Source organism: Lytechinus pictus, chromosome 15 (genome assembly GCF_037042905.1).
Source record: "Lytechinus pictus isolate F3 Inbred chromosome 15, Lp3.0, whole genome shotgun sequence".
Classification (NCBI taxonomy): Eukaryota; Metazoa; Echinodermata; class Echinoidea; order Temnopleuroida; family Toxopneustidae; genus Lytechinus; species Lytechinus pictus.
This window is the reverse complement of record NC_087259.1, coordinates 7,248,702-7,268,363: the sequence shown is the minus strand read 5'-3', so window position 1 is coordinate 7,268,363 and position 19,662 is coordinate 7,248,702. Positions and strand designations below refer to the sequence as shown.

The 19,662-nt window shown below is 38.2% G+C and overlaps 1 protein-coding gene across 12 annotated transcripts in view; it reads left to right on the top strand.

The window, feature by feature from the left end:
* Positions 1–19,662, top strand: part of LOC129277690 (uncharacterized) — a 45,137-nt gene that overhangs the window by 9,551 nt on the left and 15,924 nt on the right. For 8 of the 12 annotated variants that reach the window (XM_064110751.1, XM_064110761.1, XM_064110758.1 and 5 more), the window contains exons 3-17: positions 7,320–7,640; positions 8,690–9,010; positions 9,257–9,577; positions 9,819–10,139; positions 10,393–10,713; positions 11,010–11,330; positions 12,818–13,138; positions 13,380–13,700; positions 13,942–14,262; positions 14,511–14,831; positions 16,360–16,680; positions 16,967–17,287; positions 17,536–17,856; positions 18,098–18,418; positions 18,666–18,986. In XM_064110751.1, the coding sequence (XP_063966821.1) occupies positions 7,320–7,640; positions 8,690–9,010; positions 9,257–9,577; positions 9,819–10,139; positions 10,393–10,713; positions 11,010–11,330; positions 12,818–13,138; positions 13,380–13,700; positions 13,942–14,262; positions 14,511–14,831; positions 16,360–16,680; positions 16,967–17,287; positions 17,536–17,856; positions 18,098–18,418; positions 18,666–18,986 (4,815 nt within the window). The remainder of the gene's footprint in view (positions 1–7,319; positions 7,641–8,689; positions 9,011–9,256; positions 9,578–9,818; positions 10,140–10,392; positions 10,714–11,009; positions 11,331–12,817; positions 13,139–13,379; positions 13,701–13,941; positions 14,263–14,510; positions 14,832–16,359; positions 16,681–16,966; positions 17,288–17,535; positions 17,857–18,097; positions 18,419–18,665; positions 18,987–19,662) is intronic. The other 4 variants (XM_064110752.1, XM_064110753.1, XM_064110754.1 and 1 more) reach the window with 4 other exon arrangements.

The window sequence follows — 19,662 nt, the reverse complement described above, 5'->3', positions numbered from 1 at the left end:
GTCCTAACAGTCAATAATTAGCTTTATACTTATAAATATGTAATAACATGATAAACCCTTTTTAAATAATGCGAGCGCGAGCTATATTTTTTTTTAATATGATGGGCAATAGGTTTGAGTTCTTCAAAACGAGATGCCTATGTAACTAGATAATAACTGCTAGCAAGAAGCGCGAACAGAAATTTTAAATATAAGCTCTGACTTGATCTAAAGGGGACATTTTAAGAACTTTTTGCAGTTAGCCATGAAGACGATGCGTGTTTCAACCAGTGGCGGCGGAACGAATCTTCCTCTTTTTTTTTTTTTGGGGGGGGGGGGGGGCGGGGGGCAAAGCAAAAAAGGGGCCAATAGGGGCATATTGGTGCAAACGGATATTTTCGCCATAAGAATATCATCTGTGTAAAGAGGTTGTGTATTTTGTAGTAATTAAGCTGAGCAAAATTTTTAAAGTGATCTCTGATTGATAAGTTATATATTTACGTTTCATTTCTGCGAGCGTAGCGAGCAAGCCGTTTGGGAAAAAAATCAAATCTGAAGATGTAAAATTCACCTTTTTGGTCAATTACTGTTAAAAAGGCATCCTTGTGAGATGTTGCGAGCTCAAACTTTGGGAAATTTCATGTAGGCCTAAAATGATAATAATGATATGGATATTATTTACCCAGGGAAGCCACTTCAGTTCTGAAAACTGTACTCCCAGCTATTATCATTATCCCGGCCTTAGCTGGGCTGCCTAGGCGCCCAAAGGAAGGCATTAACGAATTTCTACCTGGTACCCATTCACCTCACCTGGGTTGAGTGCAGCACAGTGTGAATAAATTTCTTGCTGAAGGAAATAATGCCATGACTTGGATTCGAACCTACGACCCTCTGCCTTAAAGTCAGAAGACTTATCCACTGGGCCAAAACGCCCCACATAAAAAGTAAACGTTCCGATTTTATTTCGTAATCATGAAAAAAGATTGTGAATTTAACTAAAGAATCAAACGCGAGCGCGAAGCGTGAGCTGAAATTTTTCATATACTGACCAGGAGAGGAACCTTTTGCATTTGGAGACTCATGAATGGGATATGTGCTAGGCCTACATATCTCACCAATCGATTAATGCAAGCGCGAAGCTCGAGCTGAAAATTTGTGATATTCTATCCATGAAACTGGACATTCTAGGAATTTTATTTCACCAGGATCAGAATGACTACCTTAATGAGCAATAATTAGTGCGAGCGCAAAACGCGAACCAAAAATGTGTGATATTCCAACCTTAAAAGTGGACATTCTATGCATGTTTTGTTACCAAGAACTTGACGAATACCTTATACCAAATAATAACTGATGAGGAGCGAGCTTCTTTTTTCTTTTCTTTTTTTTTGAAATTACATGATGGTCATTAACAAGACGCGTATGGAACTAATTACTTCGAGCGAAAAGTGCGAGCTAAAATTTTTGATGAACTGTCATAAAGAGGGATTTTGAATAGTTTGTAAAAATTCATATAGAAGTCGTCCTTTACATGCTAATGAAAATGCGCGTAGTGCCAGTTGATAAGTTTTGACGATCAGACTTGAAAAGGAATGTTTTGAGAACTTCATGGAATACATGAATAGAATAAATACTTCAAAGAATAAATAATGGAAGAATCGATTCGTTGTAGAGAGTTTCCCCGTAGTAAATGCGAAAACTCTTTGTAATCTCATAGGGCACAGCTTTTTGAATGTCGAACTTGTGGTAAAGCGCCAACCTCATGAAAATTAAGTCAGAATGCCAGCGTGTTCGAAAAATTACCCATTTCTACATCCCTCGAACTGCAAATTCTCTCTATAATTTGTCAGGGGGTGGTAAAGTGGCAACCAAATAGGAATCTCGCAGTGTGAAATTTTAAGGATGCAGAGTTTGCCACTTTTTCTTTTGTGAACGATATTAATGTTTAACTCGTTATAATCATACGACCGTTGATTTCGACGAAAACGACGATGATGACTACGACGATGTCAAAATTAATCATAAAAATGATAATTCTGTTTCTGTTAATGGTAACCCCTGTAGGAACTCGAAAGGACATTTTTTTTGCTGGTAAACGCCAAGCTGGTATATAACCAATTACGTAAGAAAAATATTACGTCTAGGTTAATCAGTCATAGTGGCTGAAGAATATAGACGACATATATTACTCTCGGGTATTTTTTATCAAAGTGGAGACAATGGCAGAGTGTTGATTCTAACTGACAACCTTCCGATTTTGAGTCCAATTCTCTTGCCACTGGACCACACGACCCATGATGATGAACAATAATAATAATAATTATTGTGAAAATGATAAACTTTTTTACCTCCAAATTTTGGGTTTTGAGGGGGCAAATGTTTGCCTCTCCCCATTCATCTTTAGGGCAAATGCCCTCTCTTCCCCTTTTGACGTGTACGCCGTATGTACATCCATTCCCCATACAGGACCCTGCCTGCGCCCCTATCTCTAAATATAATATCACATTAGTTATATTTATGACTTCATTCCAGCATATCAAATATTTAAAACTCTTTGCATTCGCATTAATTGTTTTGTTTAGATGCTCACCATATTCATGACTACAAAAGGAGTATAAGTTGCTAGAGCTAAATCGCCCATGCTCCAAAATCTTGCTCGCTTCACTCAGGGGTGGCGGAACCGGGGACAGGAGAGGGGGGGGGGGGATGGATACTTGCCCCCAAAAAATCCCGTCGGAAAAAAAGTGACCTTTTCAAAATGGAATACCCTTTTGGGCTCGCGCTTATTAGCACTTGCATCAATTTTTTTTTACAAGAATGCTTAGAATGTCCAGTTTTCAGGTTGGAAAATCAGAAAAATTTGGCTCACGTTTCTCGCTCGCATCAAGTATTGTTTATTGAGGAACTCATTCTATTCCTGGTTACAAAAATGTATAAAATGTCCACTTTTCAGGTTGGAATATCTCAAATTTTAAGCTTGCGGTTCGCGCTCTCATTATTTAGTTCGTGAGATATACTATTCATGAGTCATTAAATGAAGTCCTTAAAAGGTTACTTTCTGAAGCCTGTTGCATAAAGCTTTTTACCTGAGAAAACTCTGGTAAAAACTGAAAACTAAGATTAGTCTGATTTCCGCCATTGACTTTAGCACAGGGCAAAAACTCAGGTAAAAAGTTTTATGCAACGGGCCCCAGGTCAGTATATAAACAAATTACAGCTCGCGCTTCGCGCTCGCGTTAATTCTTTAGTAAGATACACATCTTTCTCACGATTACAAAAAAATGCTCAGAATGTTTAAGTTCAAGTCTTGTTACATGAAATGTCTACTAGTTTGAGCTTGCGATTCGCGCTTTCAACATCTCACAAGGATCATTTTTAGTATTATTTTTATTTTTATTACCAGCAGAAGCTGTTATTAAAAATGACATCCCCTCCAATACAAATACTATTATCTCGAGGTTACTCGCACGCGACCAACAAACTTAATCCCCTGCATCCTTAAACCATTTGCTAAAGGCAGCAATTGCTCAGATAAAATCGAAATTAGCCTATGCTTGATCCGGGCGCCTATTCTTAATGAAATACATGCTTTTGGCCACAACACACGCATGTATCATCGATCGTTATTACTATCATTGCATAATATCGTGTTATCTTGTAATGACAACACCGTGTTTGTTACCAAAATGAATAATTTTCATTTTCGGAAATACAAACCTTATTTAATTTTCGGATTAACGAACCGTATTTCGTTTTCGGATTAACGAACCTTCGGAATTACGAACCTTATTTCGTTTTCGGATTAACGAACCTTCGGAATTACGAACCTTATTTCGTTTTCGGATTGACGAACCTTCGGAATTACGAACCTTATTTCGTTTTCGGATTGACGAACCTTCGGAATTACGAACCTTATTTCGTTTTCGGATTAACGAACCTTCGGAATTACTAACCTTCGGAATTACGAACCTTCGGAAATACGAACCTTCGGAAATACGAACCTTCGGAATAACCGAACCTTCGGAATTACGAACCTTCGGAATTACGAATGTATGCGGAGGTTACATCGGATCAATCTTAACTCTTTGTAAGACGGACGGTCACGGACCCCTGGAATTTCAGGCCTATGGTTAATTCGCAAAACGCTAAAACGTAAATGTTTGAGGGATGACCAATTCCGAAACCGAGTGAAAAAGGGAGTTTCGTAACAAACCCTTTTTGCAAAGTTAAACTTAGTTTCATTCGACTTTTTAGTATACAATAGACTTGGAGTTAAGGTCCGTACCCCACACATAACCCGATGAAAATTAAAGTGGCCGTAGTAAAGGAAAACTGTTTGGAAAAAAGCTTTGAAGTTTGGTTAAAATGTCTCTACCACGGTAAGGCACCGTAGCACCATCTGTAAGGGGTAGTTCACCCTGACAAATAGTTTATTGTAAAATAGCAAAAAAAGGTAATAAAAAATATTGGCGAAGGTTGGATGAAAATTCATCAAATAATAAACAAGTTATTATAATTTTTATTACTTGATTTGTGACGTCATATGCGAGCAGCTTTCGTACATATCGTATGGTAAAAAAAAAATCACTAAAATTTCGCTTTCTAAGACAATTGAAAATGAGTACCTTTCAGTTTGTCAATAGAAACGTTATTCACACCCCGTTCCTAAAAAGGAAACAAAAATAAGTCATCACGAACCATTAAAAGATTGAAATGTATGCAATTTATATTACATGAAATATGGGAGAGCTGCTCGTTTATGACGTCACAAATCAAATTTAGAATTCGAACTTCTTTAAACTTTAATGGATTTTTTACTCAAATCTTCACCAACAATTTTTATTATTTTTTCTGCTTTGTTTACAACGAACTTTTCTTCAGGGTGAACTTCCCCCTCGATTGAGGAACATTAGGACGAAAAATGTGCATAGAAAATAACATACAGCGTGTCCTACAAAAAATGTTAATGATAGGTACTAACATTACAACATCATATTGCTAATATATATCTTTACACCCGTAACGACTACATGTAATTTTCTACATCTGGATCAAATTGTATGTGATTTGGTCCTATTATCACAAAGATATGAACATTTGTTTTCAATACACATCAGGAAACCAGTATGTGTAGCCTGGTTCAGCTAGCAAGAATTGTTATGCATTAAAGTGTTGCAAATTATTTTTTATTCACGTTCAGGCATGGGCGTATAAATCTGCAACGATTTTCTTTTGCTCGGGACATGGGGATAACCTATTGATTCATCCCCCTCTGATGATTAGATGAGATCAAGATTAAATCATGGATTAAAAAACAACGTTTTAATCCATTTCCTTGCAGATATCCGGAGGTATACCCAATCAATTAACCAACCAATCAACCAATCAATCAATCAATCAATCAATCAATCAATCAGTCAATCAATCAATCAATCAATCAATCAATCAATCAATCAATCAATCAATCAATCAATCAATCAATCAATCAATCAATCAATCAATCAATCAATCAATATTCCATGTATGATTTAAAGACATCATGCTAATTTTCCTCAACCTTCATTTTAAAAATTTAAGTATCGACACTATAAAGGAAATGAAAAAGGAAATAAATGAAGAGTAAATGAAGACGTGACTTGAATATGTACTTTATTCAACGTAATAACGGAACTTGGATTGAGAGGTGGACTCTAATTTTTTTTCAAGTTTTTTAAATTTCCCTCCGATATGGCATATATTTGCATAAACATTTTAACAGTCATATAATTGACATAATACAAAGCATATCATACACACATAGTATAATTTTGAACAAAGTATAGGCCTACAGGGCGTTTCAAACAAAAGGGAACCGATCCATAGAGTGGCCATGCCCTACTCCCATCCGTTCCGCCGCCGACACATGCAACAGCAAAAACAAATGAGCACCGAACAAGGCCCCTCCAACAATACTTGATCACCTCTCACCCGAAACACACTGCATATTCATCATGAAAATATGTTTACATTAAACAGAAATACATACAAGGTCCGGAAATCTTATTACAAAATGACAAGTATTCTTTCGAAATTTACCCATTTTTTAATCAAATTTATGTGTTTTGTTTTCCATAATACTAATTTGCCTCTCATCTTTGTAACATTTTCTTATATATTGTTTAATTTTCTCAAAATTAGGTATGATCTTTTCCACACGAGCAGAGTATACTTGTTGTTTAGTCCAAATTATTAAACAATTTAAAGCAACTCTAAAAATCTTGGGTAAAAATGCTCCATGAGGGTATATGTGTCCGTCCAGCATTGGGAATTTCTCTTGGGCATTTTTATTTATCCAGTGTGATAAACATTTTGCCCATTCTAAAGTAATTGCTGCTTATTCTTTAACCTTACTGGACAATATGCTTCCCGCATTGGGTAAAATACTTCCCAAAATTGGTTGGACACATAATTACTCTCGTGCTGGTTAAAATTTTTACACAATATTTGTTTTTAAAAAGTGAGTGCCGAAAGAAGGCTCACGTATCTTTGTTCGATGGACCATATCGCATAAGATTTAGGCAAATTGTATAAAACAAATGCTAGTTTACGATTATTACACAATTATATACAATATGCTTGGGTAATTTTCACATTATACCCATTCAAAGTGCCATTAACATTTTTTTATGGGACACGCTGTACAATGCCCTATCCCAAGGCATTTATAAACAAATGATACATGATCTGTAAAAAAAAATGTCTAAGTTTGCATTACTAGCTGATAGGAGAATATGATTATGGGTGAACATCCTGACATCTAACTAACAATTCTACCACAAGTAGGCGGTATTTATTGGACTGGTGCAGTGTGCAGTGCCATTTCGATCACTATTGGTAGGCCTACCGAAAATCACATTGATTTTTTTATCATCCCCCAAATGAATATGTCATGCTGAGTGCAACGAATAGGGGAAGAAAAGGGGATGGAGCAAAGAAGAGAGAATTGGATGTTTGCATTGCTCGTGGAGCTTCTTCAACTTCGTACTAGCTGATGCAATGACGCCATCTTTTTTTTTTTTGGGGGGGGGGGGGTGATGGAGTCCCCCTTTGAAAACATAATTACATTTAACCTTTGAATAAGTGAGCATCCAATAGCTTCCATTTCGTGTGCTATCCACACTTAAAAAACAACATTACCTGCGTAAGGGTATGCAACCAAAGCAGAACACGGTCGAGAAACAAAATGATCCTCGCGTCAAAGAACTTAGTCTTTGGTTGAATGTAAATACAAAGAAGATGAAGACCTTCCCCCATGGCGCCGGCCATTATAATAATATATAAACATCACTTAATGTCGACAGAGGGCCAGGTACGTCTTGCGGACGGTGAGACACCATCAGAAGGCAGAGTGGAAATCGTCTTCAAAGGACAATGGGGAACTGTCTGCGATGATGCCTGGGATACGTCCGATGCCACGGTGGTCTGCCGATCTCTCGGATTTACCGGCGCTCTTGAAGCTGTCTCATTTGCCGGATTCGGTCAAGGCACTGGCATCATTGTCCTTGACAACGTCAGTTGTTCTGGAAGCGAATCCACTCTCATCGAATGCGCCAACCGTGGTCTTGGAGTTCACAACTGTGGCCATTCAGAAGATGCTGGAGTCCGCTGCGAAGTGCTTCAAGGTATGTATCACTGGTATAAGACCCGGCGGGGTGTTTTCTTGGATGGGTATGGAATTTACAAACATCCGGAAATAAGAAAAAAAACGTGTACCTCGAGATTATTGATAGAATCATGTAGGACAGGAGAGAAGGCGTTAGAATACTAGAGTTCATTTTGTTTTCACTCTAAAAGAGCTTTTGCTGGTGCTGATTAAAATGTGTCATCCCGTGTGTCATCAGGTGGATTCGGTCAAGGGCCTGAGGTCATAGTAGAATAGAAAAAAAACTCTCCTCATTCTCTTCTGAATTTTAATGTTCTTAAAGGTCAAGTCCACCTCAGAAAAATGTTGATTTGAATCCATAGAGAAAAATCAGACAAGCACAATGCTGAAAATTTCATCAAAATCGGATGTAAAATAAGAAAGTTATGACATTTCAAAGTTTTGCTTATTTTTAACAAACTAGTTATATGAACGAGCCAGTTACATCCAAATGAGAGAGTCGATGATGTCACTCACTCACTATTTCTTTTGTTTTTTATTGTTTAAATTATACAATATTTCAATTTTTACGAATTTGACGATTAGGACCTCCTTGCCTAAACCACAAAATGTTAAAATAATGGAATTCCACGTGTTCAGGGGGGAATGAAACTTCATTTCACATGACAATGACGAGAAAATCAAAATATTTCATATTTCATATAATAAAATACAAAAGAAATAGTGAGTGAGTGATGTCATCAGTTCCCTCATTTGCATACCGACCGAGATGTGCCTATAACTGTTTTGTGAAATGAAGCGAAACTTTAAAATGTCATAACTTTCTTATTTTACATCCGATTTTGATGAAATTTTCAGTGTTATGCTTGTTGAATTTTTCTCTTTTTATTCATATCAAGTTTTTGTTGGGGTGGACTTGTCCTTTAATCAAAAGTATTCCTCAAGAATAAGAACATAGCCGAGGAGGAATAAACAACCTTCATTCACAAGTAAATGCTAATGATACTCAGTGTTAGCAAAGCAAATATGAGTACAAAAAATACATTTCATTTTCGGCTTTTATTTCAGATGGTGAAATACGCCTAGTAGGAGGCACAACCGATTCTGAAGGTCGTGTAGAGGTCAGCTACAATGGCGAATGGGGAACTGTATGCGATGACAGTTGGGATACCACCGATGCCAACGTGGTCTGTCAAACTCTCGGTTATGTTGGTGCTCTTGAAGCTGTGCCATCGGCTGGATTCGGTCAAGGCACTGGAACCATTGTTCTTGATGATGTCAATTGTTCTGGAGATGAATCGAGCTTCTTTGAATGCGAAAATCCTGGTCTTGGAGTCAATAACTGTGGCCATTCAGAAGATGCTGGTGTTCGTTGCGAAGTTCTAGAAGGTATTTTCTAATCGAAAATTGGTTTAAAAAAAAATGAAAATATATGCAAACCAGATGTTCCATTTATCCGAGCGGTCTCTTTTCTCAAATATTACTTAATATTGTGAGTGGTTCATATTCACAAGAAGGGTTCGTAGATAAAAAAAAAAACACAAGAGAGAATAAGGTCAAATAGTTGAAATTAAAATGCCAGAAATTCTAGGTTATTTCAATCAAGGTTTTTTTTCTTCATTTATTCATATGCAGATGGTGAGGTCCGTCTAGTTGGAGGCACCTCTGATTCTGAAGGTCGTGTAGAGGTCAGCTACAATGGACAATGGGGTACTGTCTGCGATGATGAATGGGATTCAACCGATGCCAACGTGGTCTGCCGATCTCTAGGTTTTGTTGGTTCTCTTGAAGCAGTGCCATCTGCTGGATTCGGTCAAGGAACTGGCACCATTGTTCTTGATGATGTCAATTGCCTTGGAAATGAGTCGAGCCTCTTTGAATGTGGAAATCGTGGTCTCGGGGTCAATAACTGTGGCCATTCAGAAGATGCAGGAGTTCGTTGTCAAGTACTTGAAGGTATGTTGCATCCAGTTTCCGCAAATGATAATGTGGTATATTCTTGTTCAATTGCTTGTAATAGTACCAAAATTGAAACACGGAAATGAATGACAATTTTTGATAACACACGGGAATGTTAATTATGATAAGTTGTAATCTAATATTGAAGAGGGATTATAACTTGATAAAGTAAGGATAAAACTTACATAAGGTATGCTCTGTGACATAAGTGAAATTCATATTTTTTGTCTAATTTCAGATGGTGAAATTCGCCTTGTCGGAGGCACTTCCGATTCGGAAGGTCGCGTGGAGGTCAGTTACAATGGAGAATGGGGAACTGTTTGCGATGATCTTTGGGATACGACGGATGCCAACGTGGTCTGCCGATCTCTGGGATTTGCTGGTGCTCTTGAAGCTGTGCCATCGGCTGGATTCGGTCAAGGAACTGGCACCATTGTTCTTGATGATGTCAATTGTTCTGGAGACGAATCGACCCTCTTTGAATGCGCTAATCGTGGTCTTGGGGTCAACAACTGCGGCCATTCAGAAGATGCCGGAGTTCGTTGTCAAGTACTTGAAGGTTTGTTGCATATATCTGCTTATATTGAATTGCTTCATTTTGCTGACATACTTGCAACAATACCAGGAAAAGAAAACGGAAATGAACGACCAATTATTGGTGTACATGTGAATAATAATGAATTAGAACTGAAAACAAAAAAGGGAAGAAAAGTAAAGAGAAGAGATTGTAAGCTGTGAAATAATGGATACAATTACTATGAGGAAGGATTTTGTTCTGAACTGAAAATCCTTATTTTTTCGTATAATTTCAGATGGTGAAATACGCCTAGTAGGAGGCACAAACGATTCTGAAGGTCGTGTAGAGGTCAGCTACAATGGCGAATGGGGAACTGTATGCGATGACAGTTGGGATACCACTGATGCCAACGTGGTCTGTCGAGCTCTCGGTTTTGTTGGTGCGCTTGAAGCTGTACCATCGGCTGGATTCGGTCAAGGCACTGGAACCATTGTCCTTGATGATGTCAATTGTTCTGGAGACGAAGCAACCCTTTTTGAATGCGCAAATCCTGGTCTTGGAGTCAACAACTGTGGCCATTCAGAAGATGCTGGTGTTCGTTGCGAAGTTCTAGAAGGTATTTTCTAATCGAGTTTTGATGCCCCCCCAAAAAAAAAAAATTGAGCCTACCTGCCAATATTGAAAAATGGTTATACAAAAAACAAAATCTACGCAAACTAGGTGTTCAATTAATCCGGGCGGTCTCTTTTCTCAAATAGTACTGAATATTGTTAGTGGTTCATATTCACAAGAAGGGTTCGTTTATTTGAAATAAAACACAAAGGAGAGTGAAGTCAAAGAGTTGAAATTGAAACGCCAAGAATTCTATGTTATTTCAATCAAGGTTGTTTTTTGTCATGTATTCCTAAACAGATGGTGAGGTTCGTCTAGTTGGAGGCACCACTGATTCCGAAGGTCGTGTAGAGGTCAGCTACAATGGACAATGGGGTACTGTCTGCGATGACGGTTGGGATACGACCGATGCCAACGTGGTCTGCCGATCTCTCGGTTTTGTTGGTGCTCTTGAAGCTGTGCCATCGGCTGGATTTGGTGAAGGCACTGGCACCATTGTCCTTGATGATGTCAATTGCAATGGAAATGAATCGAGCCTCTTCGAATGCGAAAATCCTGGTCTTGGAGTCAATAACTGTGGCCATTCAGAAGATGCTGGTGTTCGTTGCGAGGCACTTGAAGGTATTTTTATTTGAGTTTTGAACAGTGGCGTACCATGGGTCACGGCATTGGGGGGGGGGGCACTAGCAAAAATTTTGAGTCACTAAGTGAGCGCGCGAAGCGCGTCCAGTTGCCAGGTATACCTAATAGAGACATTTTAAGGACAGTGCCATTAAACGGATATGTCTCTCACTGGTCAAATAATGCGAGCGCGAAGCGCGAGCTTAAAATTTTTGATATTTAGACCTAAAAAGGGACATTATAATCAATCTTTTGTAATCATGATATGTACCTGTCTCGCTAAATAATGCGAGCGCGAAGCGCTAGCTGAAATTTTTGTAAATATTGACCCCCAAACAGGAAGATTTTAAGGACTATATTTTAGGAATCCATTAAGAGTATACACATCTCACCATAGTCATCTGATGCGAGTGCCAATAAGCGCTTGCTGATTTTGTTAGAATTACATCTAAACATGCACATAAAGCACTTGTAATCCTGATTAACTTACCCATCTCACTAATCAAATCTTGCGAGCGCGAAGCGCGAGCTGAAAATTTAGGAAATTTAGACCTGATGAGGGGCATTTAAGGCTTGTTGGTAGAAATTCACGAAGACCATACGTAGTTCACTAACCAAATGATGCGAGCGCGAAGCGCGAGCTGAAAATTTTTGATATTCAGATTAGAAAAAGGGATATTTAAGGACTGATTCTAGGAATCCATGGAGAGCAGACATATTTCACCAATCCACTACTGCGAACGTAAGCACGGACAGGAAATGTTTTATATCAAGACCTTAAAATGGGGCAATCACTTTAAGTAATCATGAAAAAGAAGCATACTATTGTACATAAAACAATAACTCGAAGTGCGAGGAAATATATTTGGCAGTTTGGTGTATATTGACTTGAAAACGGGAGGTTTTAGTATAACAGGATTATATATCTCGGTAAACAGACAATGCAAGCACCAGGAACAATGAAGACATAGGCCCTGAGCAAATTATGTTTCATAAAGTTATGAAAAAAAATGTTTCTTATGTAATATAACATAACATAATTATGATATAATATAACATTATAATGAACAATAATGTCTTCTTTCCCACTTCGTTTCTCTTCCTTTCTCCCTCTTTTTCTCCTTTTCCCCGTTTTTTTTTTTTTTTTTTTTTTTTTTTTGTCAGCCGATTGGGGGGGCACGTGCCCCCCCATGCCCCCCCGTAGTTACGCCACTGGTTTTGAAGATAAAACACTTTGGGTCTATTCTACCAATTATAAAAATACGGTATAAAGAATTTTTGTCTATGCATTTCAGTTGTTCCACTTATCTTAGCTCTTTTGCTCTCAAATAGTATCGAGAATTGTGAGTGGTTCAGAGTCACAAAAAGGGTTCGTAGATTTGAAAAAAAAACACAAGTGAGAATGAAGTCAAAAAGTGCAAATGGAAACGCAAAGTATGTTAGATCATTTAATTAAGGTTGTTATTTTTCCGTTTATCCATATGTAGATGGGGAGGTCCGTCTAGTTGGAGGCACCTCTGATTCTGAAGGTCGTGTAGAGGTCAGCTACAATGGACAATGGGGTACTGTCTGCGATGATGAATGGGATTCAACCGATGCCAACGTGGTCTGCCGATCTCTAGGTTTTGTTGGTTCTCTTGAAGCAGTGCCATCGGCTGGATTCGGTCAAGGAACTGGCACCATTGTTCTTGATGATGTCTATTGCCTTGGAAATGAGTCGAGCCTCTTTGAATGCGGAAATCGTGGTCTCGGGGTCAATAACTGTGGCCATTCAGAAGATGCCGGAGTTCGTTGTCAAGTACTTGAAGGTATGTTGCATCCAGTTTCCGTAAATAATAATGTGGTATTTTCTTGTTCAATTGCTTGTGATAGTACCAAAATTGAAACACGGAAATGAATGACAATTTTTGATAACACACAGAAATGTTAATTATGATAAGTTGTAATCTAATATTGAAGAGGGATTATAACTTGATAAAGTAAGGATTAAACTTACATAAGGAATGCTCTGTGACATAAGTGAAATTCATATATTTTGTCTAATTTCAGATGGTGAAATTCGCCTTGTCGGAGGCACTTCCGATTCGGAAGGTCGCGTGGAGGTCAGTTACAATGGAGAATGGGGAACTGTTTGCGATGATCTTTGGAGTACGACGGATGCCAACGTGGTCTGCCGATCTCTGGGATTTGCTGGTGCTCTTGAAGCTGTGCCATCGGCTGGATTCGGTCAAGGAACTGGCACCATTGTTCTTGATGATGTCAATTGCCTTGGAAATGAGTCGAGCCTCTTTGAATGCGGAAATCGTGGTCTCGGGGTCAATAACTGCGGCCATTCAGAAGATGCCGGAGTTCGTTGTCAAGTACTTGAAGGTATGTTGCATCCAGTTTCCGTAAGTAATAATGTGGTATATTCCTGCTCAATTGCTTGTGATAGTACCAAAATTGAAACACGGAAATGAATGACAATTTTTGATAACACACGGGAATGTTAATTATGATAAGTTGTAATCTAATATTGAAGAGTGATTATAACTTGATAAAGTAAGGATTAAACTTACATAAGGAATGCCCTGTGACATAAGTGAAATTCATATTTTTTGTCTAATTTCAGATGGTGAAATTCGCCTTGTCGGAGGCACTTCCGATTCGGAAGGTCGCGTGGAGGTCAGTTACAATGGAGAATGGGGAACTGTTTGCGATGATCTTTGGGATACGACGGATGCCAACGTGGTCTGCCGATCTCTGGGATTTGCTGGTGCTCTTGAAGCTGTGCCATCGGCTGGATTCGGTCAAGGAACTGGCACCATTGTTCTTGATGATGTCAATTGTTCTGGAGACGAATCGACCCTCTTTGAATGCGCTAATCGTGGTCTTGGGGTCAACAACTGCGGCCATTCAGAAGATGCCGGAGTTCGTTGTCAAGTACTTGAAGGTTTGTTGCATATATCTGCTTATATTAAATTGCTTCATTTTGCTGACATACTTGCAACAATTCCAGGATAAGAAAAACGGAAATGAACGACCAATTATTGGTGTACATGTGAATAATAATGAATTAGAAATGAAAACAAAAAAGGGAAGAAATTGAAGATATTTTAAGCTCTGAAATGATGGATACAATTACTATGAGGAAGAATTTTGTTCTGAACTGAAAATCCTTATTTTATCGTATAATTTCAGATGGTGAAATACGCCTAGTAGGAGGCACAACCGATTCTGAAGGTCGTGTAGAGGTCAGCTACAATGGCGAATGGGGAACTGTATGCGATGACAGTTGGGATACCACTGATGCCAACGTGGTCTGCCGAGCTCTCGGTTTTGTTGGTGCGCTTGAAGCTGTACCATCGGCTGGATTCGGTCAAGGCACTGGAACCATTGTCCTTGATGATGTCAATTGTTCTGGAGACGAAGCAACCCTTTTTGAATGCGCATATCCTGGTCTTGAAGTCAACAACTGTGGCCATTCAGAAGATGCTGGTGTTCGTTGCGAAGTTCTAGAAGGTATTTTTTAATCGAGTTTTGATGCCCCCCCCAAAAAAAATTGAGCCTACCTGCCAATATTGAAAAATGGTTATACAAAAAACAAAATTTACGCAAACTAGGTGTTCAATTAATCCGGGCGGTCTCTTTTCTCAAATAGTACTGAATATTGTTAGTGGTTCATACTCAGAAGAAGGGTTCGTTTATTTGAAATAAAACACAAAGGAGAGTGAAGTCAAAGAGTTGAAATTGAAACGCCAAGAATTCTTTTTTTTTTTCTTTCATAGAAAGATTTTATTCAAAATCAAACACGAAATCAATTCAATTTACAGAAAAATCATGAAGCGAACATGTTTACAACAACTGTACATGCGTACTATTATCTATTGACAAAACAAAATTATGATGTTTTTTACTAAGAACCCTTTCAATTTCACAATAGCGTTTCAATACGTTCTTAAAAGAACTAAAACACAACCGATCTCCCTTACAACGTGTCGAAAAAATAAAATATTTAGCGTAAAGAATATAACGGTTTACAGTAGAGTATTGAGCGTCAGGGCAACCAAACAAAAATAAATTCTTATTCAAATACACGTCATTGTTCAAAAAAGAGGTTTGGAAGTTTTGAATGAATTGTTGAGTTACAGGGCAGTCCCAAAACAGATGTGAAATGCTTTCAACAGAGGAAGAACAAAATGTACATAAATTAGATTCAGACAAGCCAATATCGTAAAGATGTTTGTTCACCCCCATTATCCGATTGAAAAGTTTATATTGAAAGTAGCGGAGTTTTGTTGAAAGACAGCATTTAAAGGGAATCATATACAATCTATTCCAATTATTAACCGGTTCATTTAAAATGGATGCCCATTTTGTTTGCGAAGTAGGGGACTTTAAGATTTTATCAACAGAAATTCTATGGATAAACTTGCATACCTTAAAAACATTATTTAAATTATACAACAAATCTTCTTGAGTTGCTCTACTCTCAACAAGATGTTGACGAAAATGTTTCCATTCATTGGGTATTGCAGAAATCAATGAATAATATTCAAGAAAATTACAATTAATTTTGTATTATTGTAAAAAAGTTGTATGTGAGAGAAAATTGTTTTGTTCATCCATTAAATGTTTAATACTGATGATCCCATTTTTAAGCCAAAGTTGTTTATATATAACTTTCCCATCTACTTTGATCAATGAGTTATTCCATAACACTTGATTCTTTATATTCAATTCAGATAAACTAGGAGAGAAAGTTAAATAACTCAAAGCAATTAAGATTTCTCGAATGAATTAATTTTTTATTTGTTATATTTTGGGATCATCGTATTTTAAATTACATGTAAAAAACAATTCTCCTCCTAAGGTGACCAAGTTGTGTTTGAAAATACATGTCCATTTTCCTTTATTTTCTGTGCTCATATAACGTTTAACCCACGCAATTTTCAAGCCAGAAATTACGGAAGGTAAATGTAACATTTTCAATCCAAGAATTCTATGTTATTTCAATCAAGGTTGTTTTTTGTCATATATTCCTAAACAGATGGTGAGGTTCGTCTAGTTGGAGGCACCACTGATTCTGAAGGTCGTGTAGAGGTCAGCTACAATGGACAATGGGGTACTGTCTGCGATGACGGTTGGGATACGACCGATGCCAACGTGGTCTGCCGATCTCTCGGTTTTGTTGGTGCTCTTGAAGCTGTGCCATCGGCTGGATTTGGTGAAGGCACTGGCACCATTGTCCTTGATGATGTCAATTGCAATGGAAATGAATCGAGCCTCTTCGAATGCGAAAATCCTGGTCTTGGAGTCAATAACTGTGGCCATTCAGAAGATGCTGGTGTTCGTTGCGAGGCACTTGAAGGTATTTTTATTTGAGTTTTGAAGATAAAACAATTTGGGTCTATTCTACCAATTATAAAAATACGGTATAAAGAATTTTTGTCTATGCATTTCAGTTGTTCCACTTATCTTAGCTCTTTTGCTCTCAAATAGTATCGAGAATTGTGAGTGGTTCAGAGTCACAAAAAGGGTTCGTAGATTTGAAAAACAAACACAAGAGAGAATGAAGTCAAAAAGTGCAAATGGAAACGCAAAGTATGTTAGATCATTTAATTAAGGTTGTTATTTTTCCATTTATCCATATGTAGATGGGGAGGTCCGTCTAGTTGGAGGCACCTCTGATTCTGAAGGTCGTGTAGAGGTCAGCTACAATGGACAATGGGGTACTGTCTGCGATGATGAATGGGATTCAACCGATGCCAACGTGGTCTGCCGATCTCTAGGTTTTGTTGGTTCTCTTGAGGCAGTGCCATCGGCTGGATTCGGTCAAGGAACTGGCACCATTGTTCTTGATGATGTCAATTGTTCTGGAGACGAATCGACCCTCTTTGAATGCGCTAATCGTGGTCTTGGGGTCAACAACTGCGGCCATTCAGAAGATGCCGGAGTTCGTTGTCAAGTACTTGAAGGTTTGTTGCATATATCTGCTTATATTAAATTGCTTCATTTTGCTGACATACTTGCAACAATTCCAGGATAAGAAAAACGGAAATGAACGACCAATTATTGGTGTACATGTGAATAATAATGAATTAGAAATGAAAACAAAAAAGGGAAGAAAGTGAAGATAATTTAAGCTCTGAAATGATGTATACAATTACTATGAGGAAGAATTTTGTTCTGAACTGAAAATCCTTATTTTATCGTATAATTTCAGATGGTGAAATACGCCTAGTAGGAGGCACAACCGATTCTGAAGGTCGTGTAGAGGTCAGCTACAATGGCGAATGGGGAACTGTATGCGATGACAGTTGGGATACCACCGATGCCAACGTGGTCTGCCGATCTCTAGGATTTGCTGGTGCTCTTGAAGCTGTGCCATCGGCTGGATTCGGTCAAGGAACTGGCACCATTGTTCTTGATGATGTCAATTGCCTTGGAAATGAGTCGAGCCTCTTTGAATGCGGAAATCCTGGTCTCGGGGTCAATAACTGTGGCCATTCAGAAGATGCCGGAGTTCGTTGTCAAGTACTTGAAGGTATGTTGCATCCAGTTTCCGTAAGTAATAATGTGGTATATTCTTGCTCAATTGCTTGTGATAGTACCAAAATTGAAACACGGAAATGAATGACAATTTTTGATAACACACGGGAATGTTAATTATGATAAGTTGTAATCTAATATTGAAGAGGGATTATAACTTGATAAAGTAAGGATTAAACTTACATAAGGAATGCTCTGTGACATAAGTGAAATTCATATTTTTTGTCTAATTTCAGATGGTGAAATTCGCCTTGTCGGAGGCACTTCCGATTCGGAAGGTCGCGTGGAGGTCAGTTACAATGGAGAATGGGGAACTGTTTGCGATGATCTTTGGGATACGACGGATGCCAACGTGGTCTGCCGATCTCTGGGATTTGCTGGTGCTCTTGAAGCTGTACCATCGGCTGGATTCGGTCAAGGAACTGGCACCATTGTTCTTGATGATGTCAATTGTTCTGGAGACGAATCGACCCTCTTTGAATGCGCTAATCGTGGTCTTGGGGTCAACAACTGCGGCCATTCAGAAGATGCCGGAGTTCGTTGTCAAGTACTTGAAGGTTTGTTGCATATATCTGCTTATATTGAATTGCTTCATTTTGCTGACATACTTGCAACAATACCAGGATAAGAAAACGGAAATGAACGACCAATTATTGGTGTACATGTGAATAATAATGAATTAGAAATGAAAACAAAAAAGGGAAGAAAGTGAAGAGATTGTAAGCTCTGAAATGATGGATACAATCACTATGAGGAAGAATTTTGTTCTGAACTGAAAATCCTTATTTTATCGTATAATTTCAGATGGTGAAATACGCCTAGTAGGAGGCACAACCGATTCTGAAGGTCGTGTAGAGGTCAGCTACAATGGCGAATGGGGAACTGTATGCGATGACAGTTGGGATACCACTGATGCCAACGTGGTCTGCCGAGCTCTCAGTTTTGTTGGTGCGCTTGAAGCTGTACCATCGGCTGGATTCGGTCAAGGCACTGGAACCATTGTCCTTGATGATGTCAATTGTTCTGGAGACGAAGCAACCCTTTTTGAATGCGCAAATCCTGGTCTTGGAGTCAACAACTGTGGCCATTCAGAAGATGCTGGTGTTCGTTGCGAAGATCTAGAAGGTATTTTCTAATCGAGTTTTGATGTCCCCCCCAAAAAAAATTGAGCCTACCTGCCAATATTGAAAAATGGTTATACAAAAAACAAAATCTACGCAAACTAGGTGTTCAATTAATCCGGGCGGTCTCTTTTCTCAAATAGTACTGAATATTGTTAGTGGTTCATACTCAGAAGAAGGGTTCGTTTATTTGAAATAAAACACAAAGGAGAGTGAAGTCAAAGAGTTGAAATTGAAACGCCAAGAATTCTTTTTTTTTTCTTTCATAGAAAGATTTTATTCAAAATCAAATACGAAATCAATTCAATTTACAGAAAAATCATGAAGCGAACATGTTTACAACAACTGTACATGCGTACTATTATCTATTGATAAAACAAAATTATGATGTTTTTTACTAAGAACCCTTTCAATTTCACAATAGCGTTTCAATACGTTCTTAAAAGAACTAAAACACAACCGATCTCCCTTACAACGTGTCGAAAAAATAAAATATTTAGCGTAAAGAATATAACGGTTTACAGTAGAGTATTGAGCGTCAGGGCAACCAAACAAAAATAAATTCTTATTCAAATACACGTCATTGTTAAAAAAAGAGGTTTGGAAGTTTTGAATGAATTGTTGAGTTACAGGGCAGTCCCAAAACAGATGTGAAATGCTTTCAACAGAGGAAGAACAAA